General features: G+C 32.6%; 1 protein-coding gene across 2 annotated transcripts in view; it reads right to left on the reverse strand.

Annotated features, from left to right (window-relative positions):
- Positions 1-9,112: 9,112 nt before the first annotated feature.
- The window catches only part of LOC145579042 (nudix hydrolase 3-like), a 29,160-nt gene continuing 22,224 nt past the window's right edge, over positions 9,113-16,048 (reverse strand). For both annotated transcript variants that reach the window (XM_081636323.1, XM_081636322.1), the window contains 8 exons: positions 14,569-14,664; positions 14,112-14,218; positions 13,816-13,984; positions 11,279-11,362; positions 10,430-10,524; positions 10,265-10,355; positions 10,023-10,169; positions 9,113-9,583 (listed from right to left, as the gene is read on the reverse strand). In XM_081636323.1, coding sequence (XP_081492449.1) covers positions 9,521-9,583; positions 10,023-10,169; positions 10,265-10,355; positions 10,430-10,524; positions 11,279-11,362; positions 13,816-13,984; positions 14,112-14,218; positions 14,569-14,664 — 852 coding nt within the window. In that variant the 3' untranslated portion in view covers positions 9,113-9,520. The remainder of the gene's footprint in view (positions 9,584-10,022; positions 10,170-10,264; positions 10,356-10,429; positions 10,525-11,278; positions 11,363-13,815; positions 13,985-14,111; positions 14,219-14,568; positions 14,665-16,048) is intronic.

The raw sequence follows: 16,048 nt of genomic DNA on the forward strand, positions 1-16,048 counted from the left end.
GGGAATGGGCCCTCTTAAAATTGGGGGTCCTGTGCAAGAGGGCTCTTTGCACCCCCTCTTCTACGGGCTTGAACACCACAAAAAAAAGGTCACAAATTACAGTGTGTGATTCCTACAAGCGTGAGTACCTTGCATCATAACACCGTTTCGCGGAAAGAACATATTATATATAAGTGTAAAGAAAATACAGCTGTACTGAAAAGAACATACTGTTAAAATGTAATAAACATATACCTAAAGTAAAAAGAACATATTTGCAGCAACAAAGAGTGAAAAGAACATATGTCCAAGTTCTTTGATTGTCAATGCATGTAATGTACTTTTATTTGTGATATAATGATCATTGCTTATTGTGAAATATTCTTTGAATTTTGTCTTAAAATTATGGTGGATATACATAAATAATGTTCATGACATAATATTTTCATGTTCTTTATTACTATTACAGATTATTTAGATATATAAAAAAAATAATAAAAAAAACAAAAAAAAAACCATAATATTGGATGTTCTTTACAAAATTGCTATATGTTCTGCACAAAACAGCTGTAGGTTCTTTACAAACCACCCACATGTTCTTTCCGTGTTTTTTGTCTGTACCAAGCAAGGTAATTTTGTAGCAGCATCGATCAATTTCTCTAATTGTTCAGTATTTTTCGTAAATTAGGGTTTTTCAATAATTAGGGTTTTTCAATTAGGGGTTAAATTAAAGCAATTTCATTCAATTAATAAGGGGCTTTTGCAAGATTTATCATTTAAAAGACTGGGTAAGTTTCAATTTGAAGAAAAAAGGGTTTTTTTTTTTACAAAAATTAATCCAGATCCCCTTTTTCACGCTTTTAAACTTAAGGCGATTGAGGAGTTGCACCTTGCGCATTGGTGGAGGTGGTTGAGGCGCGCGCATGGGAAGGCTGAGGCGTTTTGGCCAGTGCCTCGCTTCGCCTATCGCCTAAGCGCTCTTAAGGCGCGTTTTTTAAAACTAAGGCACGCATCGAAAGCTAGTAATGAGCTAAAAGAGGACATAGACAAATCAATGTATCATAGAGCAAAGCAATCTATCATTAACTTTTTTATTAATCAACAATATATAGTCTTCCACCTCATCCATGCTAAGCTTTGCCCAAACAAACCAACCCATTTCAGGCCAAGCCTTTAGGCCTGGCAGCCAGGCGCAACTTTGGAGCAAAAAAGTTGTGCCCAATCTTGCTAATTTTGGGCAAAAATTAAGTGGGCTTTTCGGGCAAAAATTTAATCGAGTCAAATTTTTACTGAAAAAAGGTTCTTTTAGGCTTTTCAAAACTTTTTTTTTTTTTTTTTTGAAATTTGGGTGGGGCCGAGCCACTCTTGATCAAGTCTACAAACTTCCATGGCGGAATGGCCCATACCTACTTAAACCTATATAAGCCTACTAGTTGCCCTCTGATTTTGTGGTCATAAATTGAGCCTTTAAAAAAGCATTTTTCTCTCCACTTACATCAATCCTAATAACCCAAAGATGAGAATAAAGTGCAATAATCTCATTTGACTACTGACTGACGACGGTTGATTGCCGGTGTCAGAATGGGTAGTGGTAGTCGTTTGTGGCCCTTACATCTACTTTCCCTAAAACGAATGTTCGTCCTTGAACTTTTTTAATTAGCTCTCAAAATAATGGTGAAGAAGTATGGGAGGGGCATTTTGTCCCTAAATTAATATATTAACCAGCTTTCCCTCATGGAAAAAAAAAAAAAAAAAAGGCTCTCAAAATAAGGCTCACACTATGATGAAAAGACAAGTTACTCCGTAGTACTCCCTCCGTTCTCATTTGTTTTTTACGTTTTCATTTTGGGTGTTCCTATTTATTCTTTACATTTAGGATTTTTCTATTTTAAGACATAAAATTTAGACTACTTTACCCTTGCTTTATTTTTTATTATCTCATGTTGTCCTCAATTTTGCATGCGATAATGTACTTTTTCTAATTTTATATTGGATGGGTACTAATTTCAATGTTCATTATTACTTTCTCTCTCTTCTCTCATCTTCAACCTTTTCTTTTCATTAGGAAAAGTTGTCAAGAACTACCTACCTAATAGGTCATTTTGTCAACAACTATTTGCTTAAAATTTTTATCAAAAAAACTACCCACTAAATTTAAAAAGTTTGAGTAGACTGTAATACCCCGTATTTTTATGTATTTTTTATAAAGTATTTAAGTATTAATAAAATGTATTGTTAAGGGCTCAAGTATTTTAATTAATTATTTTAAAGGGTTAAAGTATTTTAAGTATAAGGTTTTATAAAAGTAAAATATATTTTGGACCAAACGTTTATTGATTATTGGGCAATGTAAATTATTCCTAGATACTCTTATTGGAATAACCCATTCCAAAACCCATAACTTAAGCCCTATCCCATAACTTAAGCCCAAATTTAACCCTACACTCCCTACTCTATAAATACACCATGAATCCCCAAAAATTTCCCACACAAAAAGGTTAGTCTTATTTTCTTTCTCCTTTATTTTATTAATTTGTGGTTTTGATTTTATTGTTTGAAATTAATTTAATTAGTATCAAATTGTATTTTGATGATTAAACTTTATAATTTCAGATTTTATAAATGTCATAATTTTCAGATTTTGTAAATTTTATAACCTAAGGTTTTTAATTATTGAAAATCACGATTTCAGGGTTTTTACGAACAATTGATTTAGGGCTTTTATAGTAATGATGTTTTGAAATTTTGGTGATTATAACTAATGATTACTTTAACTTAATTCCGGATTATTTTGAACACGTAAATTCGTGTTTTAATTTTTAGATTTTCGTTCGTTAATATTAATCCCATTTTAATCCCGATTAGGTTCTGAACTCATCCGATTTTGATAAAAAAAAAAAGTAGTGTTTTCTATGTGTAAACAACGTTTTAAGAAAGACTCACCGCCTTTGGTTGTGAGCACCACCCTCTCGTGGACAAATTCAGCCTCTAAATATGATTTTCGGGCAATTTTTGATTTTTAACGAAGTTTTTTATGCTTAAAATTTTATCCTTGAGTTTGATTAATAAAATTACTTATGTTTAAAGTTAATTAAGCATAAATATATGTTTTATTGAAGTTTTAAGAGGTTTTTCATCATATTATATTGTTGGAAATTACGTGGGTTAGTAATACTAATTGTTGTTTTTTTTAGGAAGTGATTATTTCCTAGGAGACTTTTAATTGAGTATTAAAGTGATGTGTTGATAAAGTTTTGAAGGGTTTTTTATTTAATCTAAAGTGATGGAAATAGTTTCTAAGTACTACTTTTGATGTTTTATAAAGAGGGTTTAATCACCCATTAAAAAGGGAGATTATTAGGGGTTTTTAAATAATTTTCAGATTTTTATTAAACTTTAAACTTGCTGTAATTTCATGTATAAGAGTATATTTTAAGGTTTTTATGAAGAAAATTTAAAGAACTATATATAAGCCTTTAATTTTAACTAAAGGGAAGGTTTTAAAATAAGTTAGTATTGCTGTAAATTTATTTGCTTGGGTATTGATTGAGATGTTATTGTTTGGTTTAGGAGAGGAGTTTATTGAAGGTGATTTCTAGATAGTAAAGTGGCATACCAATTCGTTTACTCAAGGTACGTACGAGTTACGAAACCTTGCCTTTAGATGCATGTTTAGGGATGTATCAAGAACTTAGTATCATGTATAGAGAAGACTGGGAATAATTGTCTGGTTATACATTGTGATTTCCGTATGATGTGCACTATTTTACTTTGCAAATATTATTTATGCATTAACTTTTCAAGATGCGCTTAGAGGCAAAGGTATGTGAATATGTGGAATGATTTATTTATTACTCATTCATGATTATTGAAATAGAATGAGTAAAGGAAGAATTCAAGTCTTATAAGACGAGGTTAAGTTTGTGGGGTGCCTTATGCACTCAAGGTGTTTATACACCGAGGTAGTTAAAGGAACCAATAATGAACATTGCTTGTCACTAATTAATCAAGAATTGAATTGGAAATTTGGTGTACTTGATTGAATGGATATTGGATTGTTTGTATTGTTATGCATATGAGTCATCACCAAGTCTAAACTTGTAAATCACATAAAGTGCAAGATGGATGAGCAATAAAACTCCGGATTTGTGCACATCTAGAGTATGACAAACAGGGGTTGGGGTACACGGGGTATTAGCCGTGCACTTTTTTCGAGGCCGTCTGATCTACGAGTCTCTTATTTCAAATAATTTTCAAAAAACTAGGAGTTAGGTGAGATCTCATACTAACTACGATCACGGAGTCGCGCCCGTGGTCGTTGGATGTTTATTAATATTTTCGAAAGGAGGCATAGGGTTTTTCTTTTATTGATGTTCCAAATGGAGCATGGGTTGGACAACCTTGTCTATTGCTTAATCCAATGAATAAAAATGATGAGTTAACTACTTTTAACTAATGGAGTCTTAGTAAATTGATAGTTGAGTCATGTGTTGAGTCTACAAATTAATGATGTGTGTTGATTGATTATTAATAGCATGCTAGGGATTTCTTATTATGTTTCACAGCTTGTATGTACTCAGCTTTGCTGATTGCGTACTTTTGTGTGTGTCTTTCTTTGGTCACGGCCTTCGCCTTTCAATGGCCCTGTGACGATCCTATTTTTACACTTGTAATATTGGGGAGTAGATTAACCATAGGTTCTTACACATTCAGCATTCGCATCAAGGTTGTGGGATTTTGAGTGGAGTGTTGTAATACCCCGTATTTTTATGTACTTTTTATAAAGTATTTAAGTATTAATAAAATGTATTGTTAAGGGCTCAAGTATTTTAATGAAATATTTTAAAGGGTTAAAGTATTTTAAGTATAAGGTTTTATAAAAGTAAAATATATTTTGGACCAAACGTTTATTAATTATTGGGCAATGTAAATTATTCCTACATACTCTTATTGGAATAACCCATTCCAAAACCCATAACTTAAGCCCTATCCCATAACTTAAGCCCAAATTTAACCCTACACTCCCTACTCTATAAATACACCATGAATCCCCAAAAATTTCCCACACAAAAAGGTTAGTCTTATTTTCTTTCTCCTTTATTTTATTAATTTGTGGTTTTGATTTTATTGTTTGAAATTAATTTAATTAGTATCAAATTGTATTTTGATGATTAAACTTTATAATTTTCAGATTTTTAAATTTTATAACCTAGGGTTTTTAATTATTGAAAATCATGATTTTAGGGTTTTTATGAACAATTGATTTAGGGCTTTTATAGTAATGATGTTTTGAAATTTTGGTGATTATAACTAATGATTAGATTAACTTAATTCCAGAATATTTTGAACACGTAAATTCGTGTTTAATTTTTAGATTTCCGTTAGTTAATATTAATCTTGTTTTAATCCCGATTAGGTTCTGAACTCATCCGATTTTGATAAAAAAAAGTAGTGTTTTTCATGTGGAAACACCGTTTTAAGAAAGACATTACCTTTGGTAGTGAGTACCACCCTCTCGTGGCCAAATTCAGCCTCTAAATATGATTTTCGGGCAGTTTTTGATTTTTAACGAAGTTTTTTTTATGCTTAAAATTTTATCCTTGACTATGATTAATAAAATTAATTATGTTTAAAGTTAATTAAGTATAAATATGTTTTTATTGAAGTTTTAAGAGGTTTTTCATCATATTATAATATTAATTGTTGGTTGTTTTTTTTTAGGAAGTGATTATTTCCTAGGAGATTTTTAATTGAGTATAAAAGTGATGTATTGATAAAGTTTTGAAGGGTTTTTAATTAATCTAAAGTGCTGAAAATAGTTTCTAAGTACTAATTTTGATGTTTTATAAAGAGGGTTTAATCACCCATTAAAAAGGGAGATTATTAGGGGTTTTTAAATAATTTTCAGATTTTTATTAAACTTTAAACTTGCTGTAATTTCATGTATAAGAGTGTATTTTAAGGTTTTTATGAAGAAAATTTAAAGAACTATATGTAAGCCTTCAATTTTAACTAAAGGGAAGGTTTTAAAGTGTTGTTTAATTGGATTTTGAAGGTTTTTACGTAAGTTAGTATTGCTGTAAATTTATTTGCTTGGGTATTACTTTAATTCTCGTTGTTTGGTTTAGGAGAGGAGTTTATAGAAGGTGATTTCTAGTGAGTAAAGTGGCATACCAATTCGTTTACTCAAGGTACGTACGAGTTACGAAACCTTGCCTTTAGATGCATGTTTAGGGATGTATCAAGAACTTAGTATCATGTATAGAGAAGACTGGGAATAATTGTCTGGTTATACATTGTGATTTCTGTATGATGTGCACTATTTTACTTTGCAAATATTATTTATGCATTAACTTTTCAAGATGCGCTTAGAGGCAAAGGTATGTGAATATGTGGAATGATTTATTTATTACTCATTCATGATTATTGAAATAGAATGAGTAAAGGAGGAATTCAAGTCTTATGAGACGAGGTTAAGTTTGTGGGGTGCCTTATGCACTCAAGGTGTTTATACACCGAGGTAGTTAAAGGATTAAATAATAAATGTTGTTTGTCACTTATAAATCAAGAATTGAAATTGGAAACTTGCCTTGCTTGATTGAATTGATATTGGAATGTTTGTATTGTTATGCATATGAGTCATCACCAAGTCTAAACTTGTAAATCACGTAAAGTGCAAGATGGATGAGCAATAAAATTCTGGATTTGTGCACATCTGGAGTAATGACAATCAGGGGTTGGGGTACATGGGGTATTAGCCGTGTATTTTTCTCGAGGCCGTCTGATCTACGAGTCTCTTATTTCAAATATTTTTCTTAAAACTAGGAGTTAGGTGAGATCTCATACTAACTACGATCACGGAGTTGCGCCCATGGTCGTTGGATGTTTACTGATGTTTCCGAAAGAAGGCATGGGGTTTTTCTTTATTGATGTTCCAAATGGGACATGGGTTGGACAACCTTGTCTATTGCTAAATCCAATGAGTAAATTGAAATGAGTTAGCTACTATTAACTAGTGAAGTCTTAATAAATTGGATAGCTGAGTCCTGTGTTGAGTTTATTATTTAATGATGCATATGTTTGATTATTAGTAGCATGTTAGATATTTCTTAAATTATTTCGCAGCTTGTATGTACTCAGCTTTGCTGATTGCGTGCTTTTGTGTGTGTCTTTCTTTGGTCACGGCCTTCGCCTTTCAATGACCCTGTGACGATCCAATTTTTACACTTGTAATATTGGGGAGCAGATTAACCACAGTTTCTTACACATTCAGCATTTGCATCAAGGTTGTGGGATTTTGAGTGGAGTGTTGGTTACTTTTCACTATTTATTTTGCTATTTACTTTTGAATTCATCAAACTCAATTTCATTTTATACTATTTTAACTAAATTGGGTTTTTAATAAGGGCCTTAATGGTTCCAAGTTGTAATACTTATTTTGATTTAATTCCTTTGTTTTGAGGTTTATTTAAAACTGTTTTAGTTTTCCACTGCTAAATTCTGATATAGCCTTAACGTTTGAACACGTGGCGGTAGTACGCCAGTAATTCTCTTGAATATTGTTCAGGTTACTCCCGGGTTTAAAGAGAGAATTATTGGGGTGTTACAAGTGTTGATTACTTTTCACTATTTATTTTGCTATTTACTTTTGAATTCATTAAACTCAATTTCATTTTATACTATTTTAACTAAATTGGGTTTTGAATAAGGGCATTAATGGTTCCAAGTTGTAAGATTTAATTTAGTTTTGGTTATTGGTTTTGAAACTTATTTATAACTGATTTAGTTTTCCGCTGCTAATTTCTGATATAGCCTTAACGTTTGAACATGTGGCGGTAGCACGCTAGTAATTCTCTTGAATATTGTTCAGGTTACTCCCAGGTTTAAAGAAAGAATTATTGGGGTGTTACAGTAGCACTACCCATTTTGGTTCTCCGACAACAAAATCCGGCAAGTGTGGCCAAATTTTATTTTTTCCTTCCAAAACTTAAGCCTAAACCTCGTATTAACAACCAATCTAATCTCCTTTACAACGACTCACCCTAGAAGCACAAAATTTTCAATATTTCCCCAATTAAAGAGGGCGAAAGTAATTGTGATTTTAATTAAGAAATATGTAATGCTTCTAAATTGATGTTAAATTCACTTGTTTTGGCTTCTTAATTGAGTGATTCATCATTTCGTGTTTAAATTTTGGAAGAAAAAACAAAAGTGAACCCCACTCGCCGGATTTTGTTGCCAGAAAACCAAAATAGGTAGTGCTAGTCAAACTTTTTAAATTTAGTGGGTAGTTTTTTTGATAAAAATTTTAAGCGAGTAGTTGTTGACAAAATGACCTATTAGGCGGGTAGTTCCTGACAATTTTTCCTTTTCATTATTTTTTGGTAGTAATAGTTTCCTTTACCATCTCCCAATGAATTACGGAGTATGATGACAAAAATGATTGAATGTATTTGCTTTATTAATTTACCTAGATATCCGCGCATAATTCTGGGAACGGAGGGAGTATTACATAGTATGAGCAATTTTCATTCTTTACCAGTTTTGCAATATCTCAATTTGCTTGCTAAGCATCTTACAGTTTGGTGAATGAATGTTAACTTCATCCTACAATTTTGGTTACATTATTTTGAAATAAACTACTTGGCTAGTGGTCGATTGACAAGTTTAGATTGAAAAAGCCGAGCTCAAATGTTTTCTGTAAAAACAATCAGCGTTAATTAAATCAAAACAAATTTTGTTGTTTAACTTACTCCAAATGTAGTGCATGTTACAATGGTATTCCTGGCATGAATATGACATCGCAGTGTCTCTTTGAATGGTACAGTTATTGACGCTAATATTTAGTAAAGCTGTCTCTTTGAACAAGTAGCCATGGAGTGCGACTATACTAATCTCGAGTGCAGCTCTACAAATCTTGAGTTCAATTATGCCTCTTATATTTAAATGTATTGTATTTGCGCTGGTTATCATTGTACTCTCGAAATTATGAATACTAAACCATTTTTGTTCTTTGAATTGGGATCGTGGTTTTTCACCTTATCGATCGTGAAGGAAGAGTTTCTTAAATCTTAAAATTTACACATTAAATTGACCATGTAACTTGTAAAACAAAGCAAGCCAATTTTTTTTATTGCAACTTATATTTGATAATTATTTTTTAACATCAACACTGTCATAGGATAATTTAAGGTCCTTATCAAATGACTAGGGATAAAGCCATAACGAAAGGCCATAGCATTATTGTTAGCTTAGGGATAAATATGCAGGTAAATCAACCAAACCAAAACCAATATCCAAGCTTGAGTTCATAGAATAAAAACGATCTCTGTATAATCTGGTATTGGATGGAAAACGAAGCAGCAACATTTTATCACAATTGTGAAGCATATCAAGACTTCAAGCATATCAAGACTTCAAGCGTTGCAGTAATCTGGTACCAGAGAGTAAATGTAGCAGCAACAGTTTACCACAAATCCACAATTGTAAAGCATGAGACTTCAAGTATTGCAGCATATATTCAACAAATTTCTAGCAGGTTTCAGGGCCCTCTGTGCAATAATTGGTTTGCAGTGGTAAATGTAGGAGTTATGTCAACTGGTACCTGTAACGCATCCAAGATCAAGTGTTAGTGATAAAAGGAGGGTAGAAAGGTTAATAATAGAAGCTTAAAGAAGGGGTAAGAAAACAAGATATCTTCAATAGCAGGTTAAGAGGTTAAGAGATCTGTGGACAGCTACTTTTAAAATACAGTAGCAGCTCTAACAAGTTAATACTTTCCAATCTTACAAAAATACTGGTATCTACTATTTAAAACATTTGAATAAACTCCATTTATATATTATTGATGCCGATGGTATTTTTGAATGGGCAACCAACATCATACTGAGAAAACGAAAACAAAAACATGGTCTATCAGAGACTGCAACAAAAGATGTTTTCTAGAACAAAAAGTGATGGTTCTTAAGAATCAGTGATCAGCCTATCCACTGATAGGATATGGGTCCCCATTTGCCCTTACACTAAGTTTTGAAAGTTCATACCTCTGCACTTTCTAACTTGTCTAATGCAAGCCGCAATGGATTGGTTATTTTGCAGTACTTCTCAAGAAGTGAACTGGCAGCAATTTTGTCACCAGTAGCTTGTATGGTTAATATCTGTCTACACAAGCTCTCAACAGCATCTTCAACCTTAAAATAAAAACAAAGAAAAAAAAAGCCAAATAAACTATCAGATTTATTCAACGAATGACTAACTCTAAGCATATATAATTTGAGCATCAAACCTTGTCAAAATCAACGCTAAACCTCCCATCAGGATGCAGAATAAATGCTTCTTTCTCAAATAACCAATTAAACTGCAACGCTTGTCCCTTACTGAAAACAAGGCCAACATAAACTAAGAATATAGAAGAAAAGCGGAATTGAAAACAACGCAGTAATTTGCTTACCCATGGGCTTCATCTAACCCAAAGCGCACGGAGCGAAAGCATCCCGCAAGAAAGGAAACATACATTGATTTGCACAAACTTGACGGAAGTAGATTCTATCACAAGGCAGAAGAATACATTGAGATTGACAAAACTAATATACAATAAATTTGAGAAAGAACTTTGAATAGGAATAATTTGGGATTGACAATACTAAAGACAATGCATTCTGCAGGCACTAACTATACCATAATATAAAAAAGATATGAACTTTTTGGTGTTCCACCCGGTTAACCCTTTGGGCTAATCCGGATTCGGGCTCAGTTCTTGGTGAACGGCTCCAGTCCCTTCCCGATTGTTGTTGCGGGGGATCGAACAGGAAAAGATATGAACTTCATAGATGCTAAGTTGACTATAAGAGTTCTTAAACACGTGTATGTCAATTATGATATCTTGTGTTTCAATTGACTTGAAAGTTGAAACTAATACTCCTTTTGATCTATTATAACAAACTCGACAATATTTACCATAATTAAAAAAGTGTGATAAATTTGTTAAAGTTTGATTCGAGTGGTGTCTTGTTATCAAAATTGTTACATGATAATGTTTGCGTTGATGTAAACAAGTAACAATTTATGATGAATTCGTATGGTAAACTAACTTATATTTTGTATTCTTTTTTTCTTTTTGAGGTGGTTCAAATTCTTCAAAATTTAAAATGATGTCAAGATTTCTCAAAAAGATGTGGGTCACTAGAGAGAACTAGGGTGAAAAGTAATTTTACAAAAGGAAGAGTGGTAAGAAAGTTAAGTAGCATCAAGAAGCCTCACAATTTTCAAAACAACAAAAGAGGCATTCATAATCACTAACCTGACTAATGAAAAAATTTAGTGCCCAAAGGCCTACTATATCTGCTTTTGCTTCTTCTAATGCAGAGTGCAGTTCTTGAAGCTCCTGTTTTACAAGTAAATTGTTAACATTCTCTCAAGAAGTTACTAGCAAGCAATAATTAACAGCCTCCATAATGTCAAACTGTTTTGAAAGATAATAGCAATATCAATATAGGAGCATGAAGATTTTGAACAGGGAAGGGAAAAGGTAATTCATTTTAAAGATCATATGAGAATATTACATTGCCTTTACCAAAAGCATCAGCAATAAGAGTACAAAATTAAATCACCCATCATTTAAAATAACAAAACCAAAAAGACAAATTGACAAAATTAGTAAGAACATCAACCAGTCAAAAGTTAAATTAATTACACTCAGGTTCCGCCCTGAGCATAAACAAGGAGTGTAACCACCTAGGGCCCCCACTGAAAGGGAGCCGATATTAAAATAACTAAATAAAATCAGTCTTCTACTAGGTTATAGACTTATAGTTCTCCACTAGTCTACTGTCAGAATGTAGTACAAGTAAAATAAAACTCCATGAGTCATATACAATTCATAATTTTATTTGATTCCTTATTTCCTTTCATTAATTAAGTTGCTCACAGGCGGAAACCACCGAGCAATTAACAAGAATAACAACCTCTCCACCTCCTTCTCCGGTTTCCAAATTTGAAAGCCTTCAAGTTTTCAGCCAGTGGAAGCAGTGATTCCAATGTCTACTGCTTTCAAACACTTCAGATATGGCAAATCAATACCATGGCAACGAAATCACTGTATGCCATCAATATTCTTACATTTTTCAAACTTGCAAATTGTCATCTAAATGTATCAATAACCTATAGGATTCCATTAACAGTGCCCATGATTGTAGCATTGACTGAAAACTAAAGTTGATAAAATCCTACTTGAGGCCATCAATGTCACAGACAAGGTCAAATAGTTTAGCTACAATGTCAATTGAGAAGGATAGCTAGAAAAGATTGGTGCTGATTTGATTATTTGCCTCACCAAAAGCTCGAAGAAATCAGTTATAAACTTCAAAGAAGAGAGAAATATTTTAGTATTTTGCAAAACTACAGTCTACTATTGTGTATTAAGACGTATTACGGTAGATTAAATAAGCTATTTTTTTTTCCATTGTCTTTTATTAATATATATCCAAATAATAAAATTAAAAAAAAGTTAGTTATGTAAGGGGCCTTTATCTCACACTTTTCGTAGGGACCATAAAATAATAGAAACATAGTTAATAATACTAGCAAAAAAATGAAAAACCAATTTGTCCATGTTAACCTAATCTCCATGTGTTATAACTTTGTACCTAATTGTTGAATGAAGCTGAAAAAAATTATAATACTTACTCTGCTCCATATTACTTGCAACACTAAGAATTTCACATTTGCCAATGCAATATCTTTCTTAGTGTTTTAGAAAAAAAATATATATATATAGAATTTAGTTTTCATAAAGTACAAATTGAGACAGATCCAATAAGATCCTACCTGTCTATATTTTTATTTTTGTATAAATCAGAATATGATGTAATCGGAGAGAGTATTAGTAGTGCCATTATAGAGCAGAAGAAATATATTACAAAAAAAGTTATTGAATTCCATCAATAGATTTTATCTCCTCTTTGTTTCCCCTTTTGATCAATTTACCTCACGCAATCAATTTCAATCTCTTTGTCCCAAGACTAGATTATAGGTCTATGGTTTAATTAAACTAAAACAAAAAATAAATCACTATGAGAAGACATCGGTTTGATTTAACAAATGGCTTAATCCTAGTCTCCTTAATACTTTTCGGCCTTTTCCTAGAGAACAAGAACAGCCATAATGATTGTAACATATCAACTAAATAAATAGTACTCTAATTATGATTTGAGACAGCCCTAATGAGCATACTATAGCATTGTCCTATAAAGTGAGTAATTACAGTATCAACATAACATCACAAAGATAAATTTTTATCCTCATATTGGGCGAAAACCTTTTATACACCGAATCATTTAAGGCCAATGGTTAAAACATGTTTATGAGTGTAAACCAAAATTTTTAAATAAAATTAAGCAGGAGTTAGGCTCCAACAGTGGAGAGGGGAAAAAAGGACTTGTAACTCAAAGAAGCAACTAGCAAAAAGATTTTTATCCTCAAAGGTGTTTTAAGTCCATATACCAAAGATGAGTACAAAAATCATCATTTTCGTGCTTAAAGCTAATGTTGAAAGCGATGATGCGGATGCAATGAAAATGGTTAATGTTTTGTTCCCTAATCATTTTTAGCTTCTAGTCTTAGTTCAACAATTTTAATTCTTCACCAAATAAATAGTGCTTACTCAAAAGTAATTATTTATCTAACTTTACTAAGCCAGTGTAGAAAAACGTGATTATTTTGCAAATAGCTCTTCAAACATTTTTAGTCATCTAAGTTCTTACTGTTTGATTCTTGGAATAAGATTGTTCAATTCAAAAAACAATAGGTATTAAAAATGGAAGGCCTCGGTAGACTTACCAATCTCACTGTTGATTTCCGACCATCTGGAAGCACTATGCTATGAGGGCCAATTCCATGACAGCATTCATGACATATTGTATGAGTGAAGAATGAATCAAAGTCAACAAGCTCTTGCTGCTCCTTTGATATGCATCCCTCGGCTATTGGAAAAAGAATATGCTTGAACCTGGTCCAGTCATGTCATGGTAGATATTTAGAAAGCATAACAATAACAATAAGTAAAAATAGCATGCAAACAGTGATAGAAATAAATAAATAAACACTGCAGTCAAGGAAAAGAAAACTTGACTTACTTTGCCTCTGAGACATTTTTAAGCATCACCATTGAAGTACCACGATCTTTCACAATGCGTTCATCATTTGGTAAGTTAAATGCAACAGTTTGAGGTCCCTTCACATCCTGAAGTAACACTAACATCTTAAAGCGCATCTTCTCCAATCAAGATAATCAAATATTATAGCAGAAACAGCACCCTCTCAATACATCTTATAGCTTTTATATTGCATCTACATTATTCTGTAGATGCTTCTTACTCCTCTTGCACTACTTCATCTAAAAACTTGTTTAATGCAAAGTACAAGCAAGAGTGCGTATATAATACTAAGATTTGGAACATTTGTTACAACAATTACGAGAGTATGCAATAACTTGTAATAGCATAAAAACCGTATGGAAGAGATGAAATTGGTATACATAATCAACAGATTAAGCCAATCATAGATGTACGTATTCATGGTTGAAGAACATACCCCAGCATTGTAAAGAAGCTGGATGACACGAATTGGAGCAGCTGTGACATCTTTGGATTTGAATGTGTCTTTCATTGGAAGATTCTGTTCCAAAACCTAACAAAGTAAACAGAAAAGTAAGTTAACAAAAAAAAAAAAAAAAAAAAAAAAAACACAACTGATTTAAATCATTTCTCACAATAAGTATGAGTAGGCCAGGGCTAAATGATTAAACTTGATAGCACCATTATTAACTTGTCAAAAAATCACTGACCTCTATCAATATGTAACAAAATTTACAAGTTACTACCTATTGATTAACAACACCTTTCCAGTTAATGATTTACAACAAAATATACAAGTTGCTTCCTGTTGATGTACAACACCATTCCAGATAATGATTAATCTCGCATGCATGCATGCGCGCGCGCGTGCACACACAAACACACACACAGTTAGCCTTTCAGCGGCATTCACGGTCTTATTTGCATAAGTTATCATTATTGAGCTCTATTATGCTCTGTTTGTGTTTTTCTTACTATTTCAAAGTCATTTAAATACTTTAGAGTTTTAGCAAAAGTTGGTCCAGTTATAATCGATTTATTCATGTTGAAGAAATATAAGTCCGAAAAATTTAATGTTCAGATCTTACTTGCATTAGTGCTTGGATATAATTAGAAGGGTTTACAGATCATAGCACAAGCTAGGTAGTCCATACATCCTCAAGGCAAGGTCATCTGTCAAGCCCATGGCAGCACAAGGCTGCCTGCAAGCATTCACACGCCCACACCAGAATAAGCGCTGAGTAGCTTTGGCACAAGCCCAAAACATTTGCGTGGGGAACTGAATTTCCACCTGCCACAGCACTCATCAAAGGCTCCGCACAAGTTACCAGCCAGCAGGCACAGCTTTGTTTTCCTGCACATTCACTTGTCACTATCTTGGTGTGCTGACTTTGATGCACTTCTCGCTGCACACAGCACTCACCATTGCACACTGCACTTGCATGCACTACTACTCATCCAAGTTTAGTGAGCAGTGGATTAAAGTCTTTGACAATGACTTATATTTATTGAAAGGTCTGAACTTTATTTAGCTACTTATCTTTATTTTAAAGTTACTGTAAATTCTAAAATAGTGTTTTATTACCTAGGATATTAATTAAATACGAATTGTTTTCAAATGCATAGGATTAATCAACACGAATTGTTTCAAATGCATACGATTGATCAATACGAATTGTTTCAAGTACTTAGAAATATTTATCCAATTATTAATTTCTCTGAAACAGTTTACAATGATTGGGCAAATATAAATAGGCCTTAGAATCAACACATATTTGATAATTCTCTTCAACTGTGATGACCCAACAACCACCACTGGTGTACACCAGAGAAACCGCAAGCCACAACCAGCAGAACATCAGAGCAAACATAGTGAAACAGAGCAGCAGACAAGCAAGAAAAAAGAGACTACTTCAGCACTAGAGAACAAAGATCAT

This window comes from Chenopodium album, chromosome 14 (assembly GCF_948465745.1).
Source record: "Chenopodium album chromosome 14, dcCheAlbu1.1, whole genome shotgun sequence".
Classification (NCBI taxonomy): domain Eukaryota; kingdom Viridiplantae; phylum Streptophyta; class Magnoliopsida; order Caryophyllales; family Amaranthaceae; genus Chenopodium; species Chenopodium album.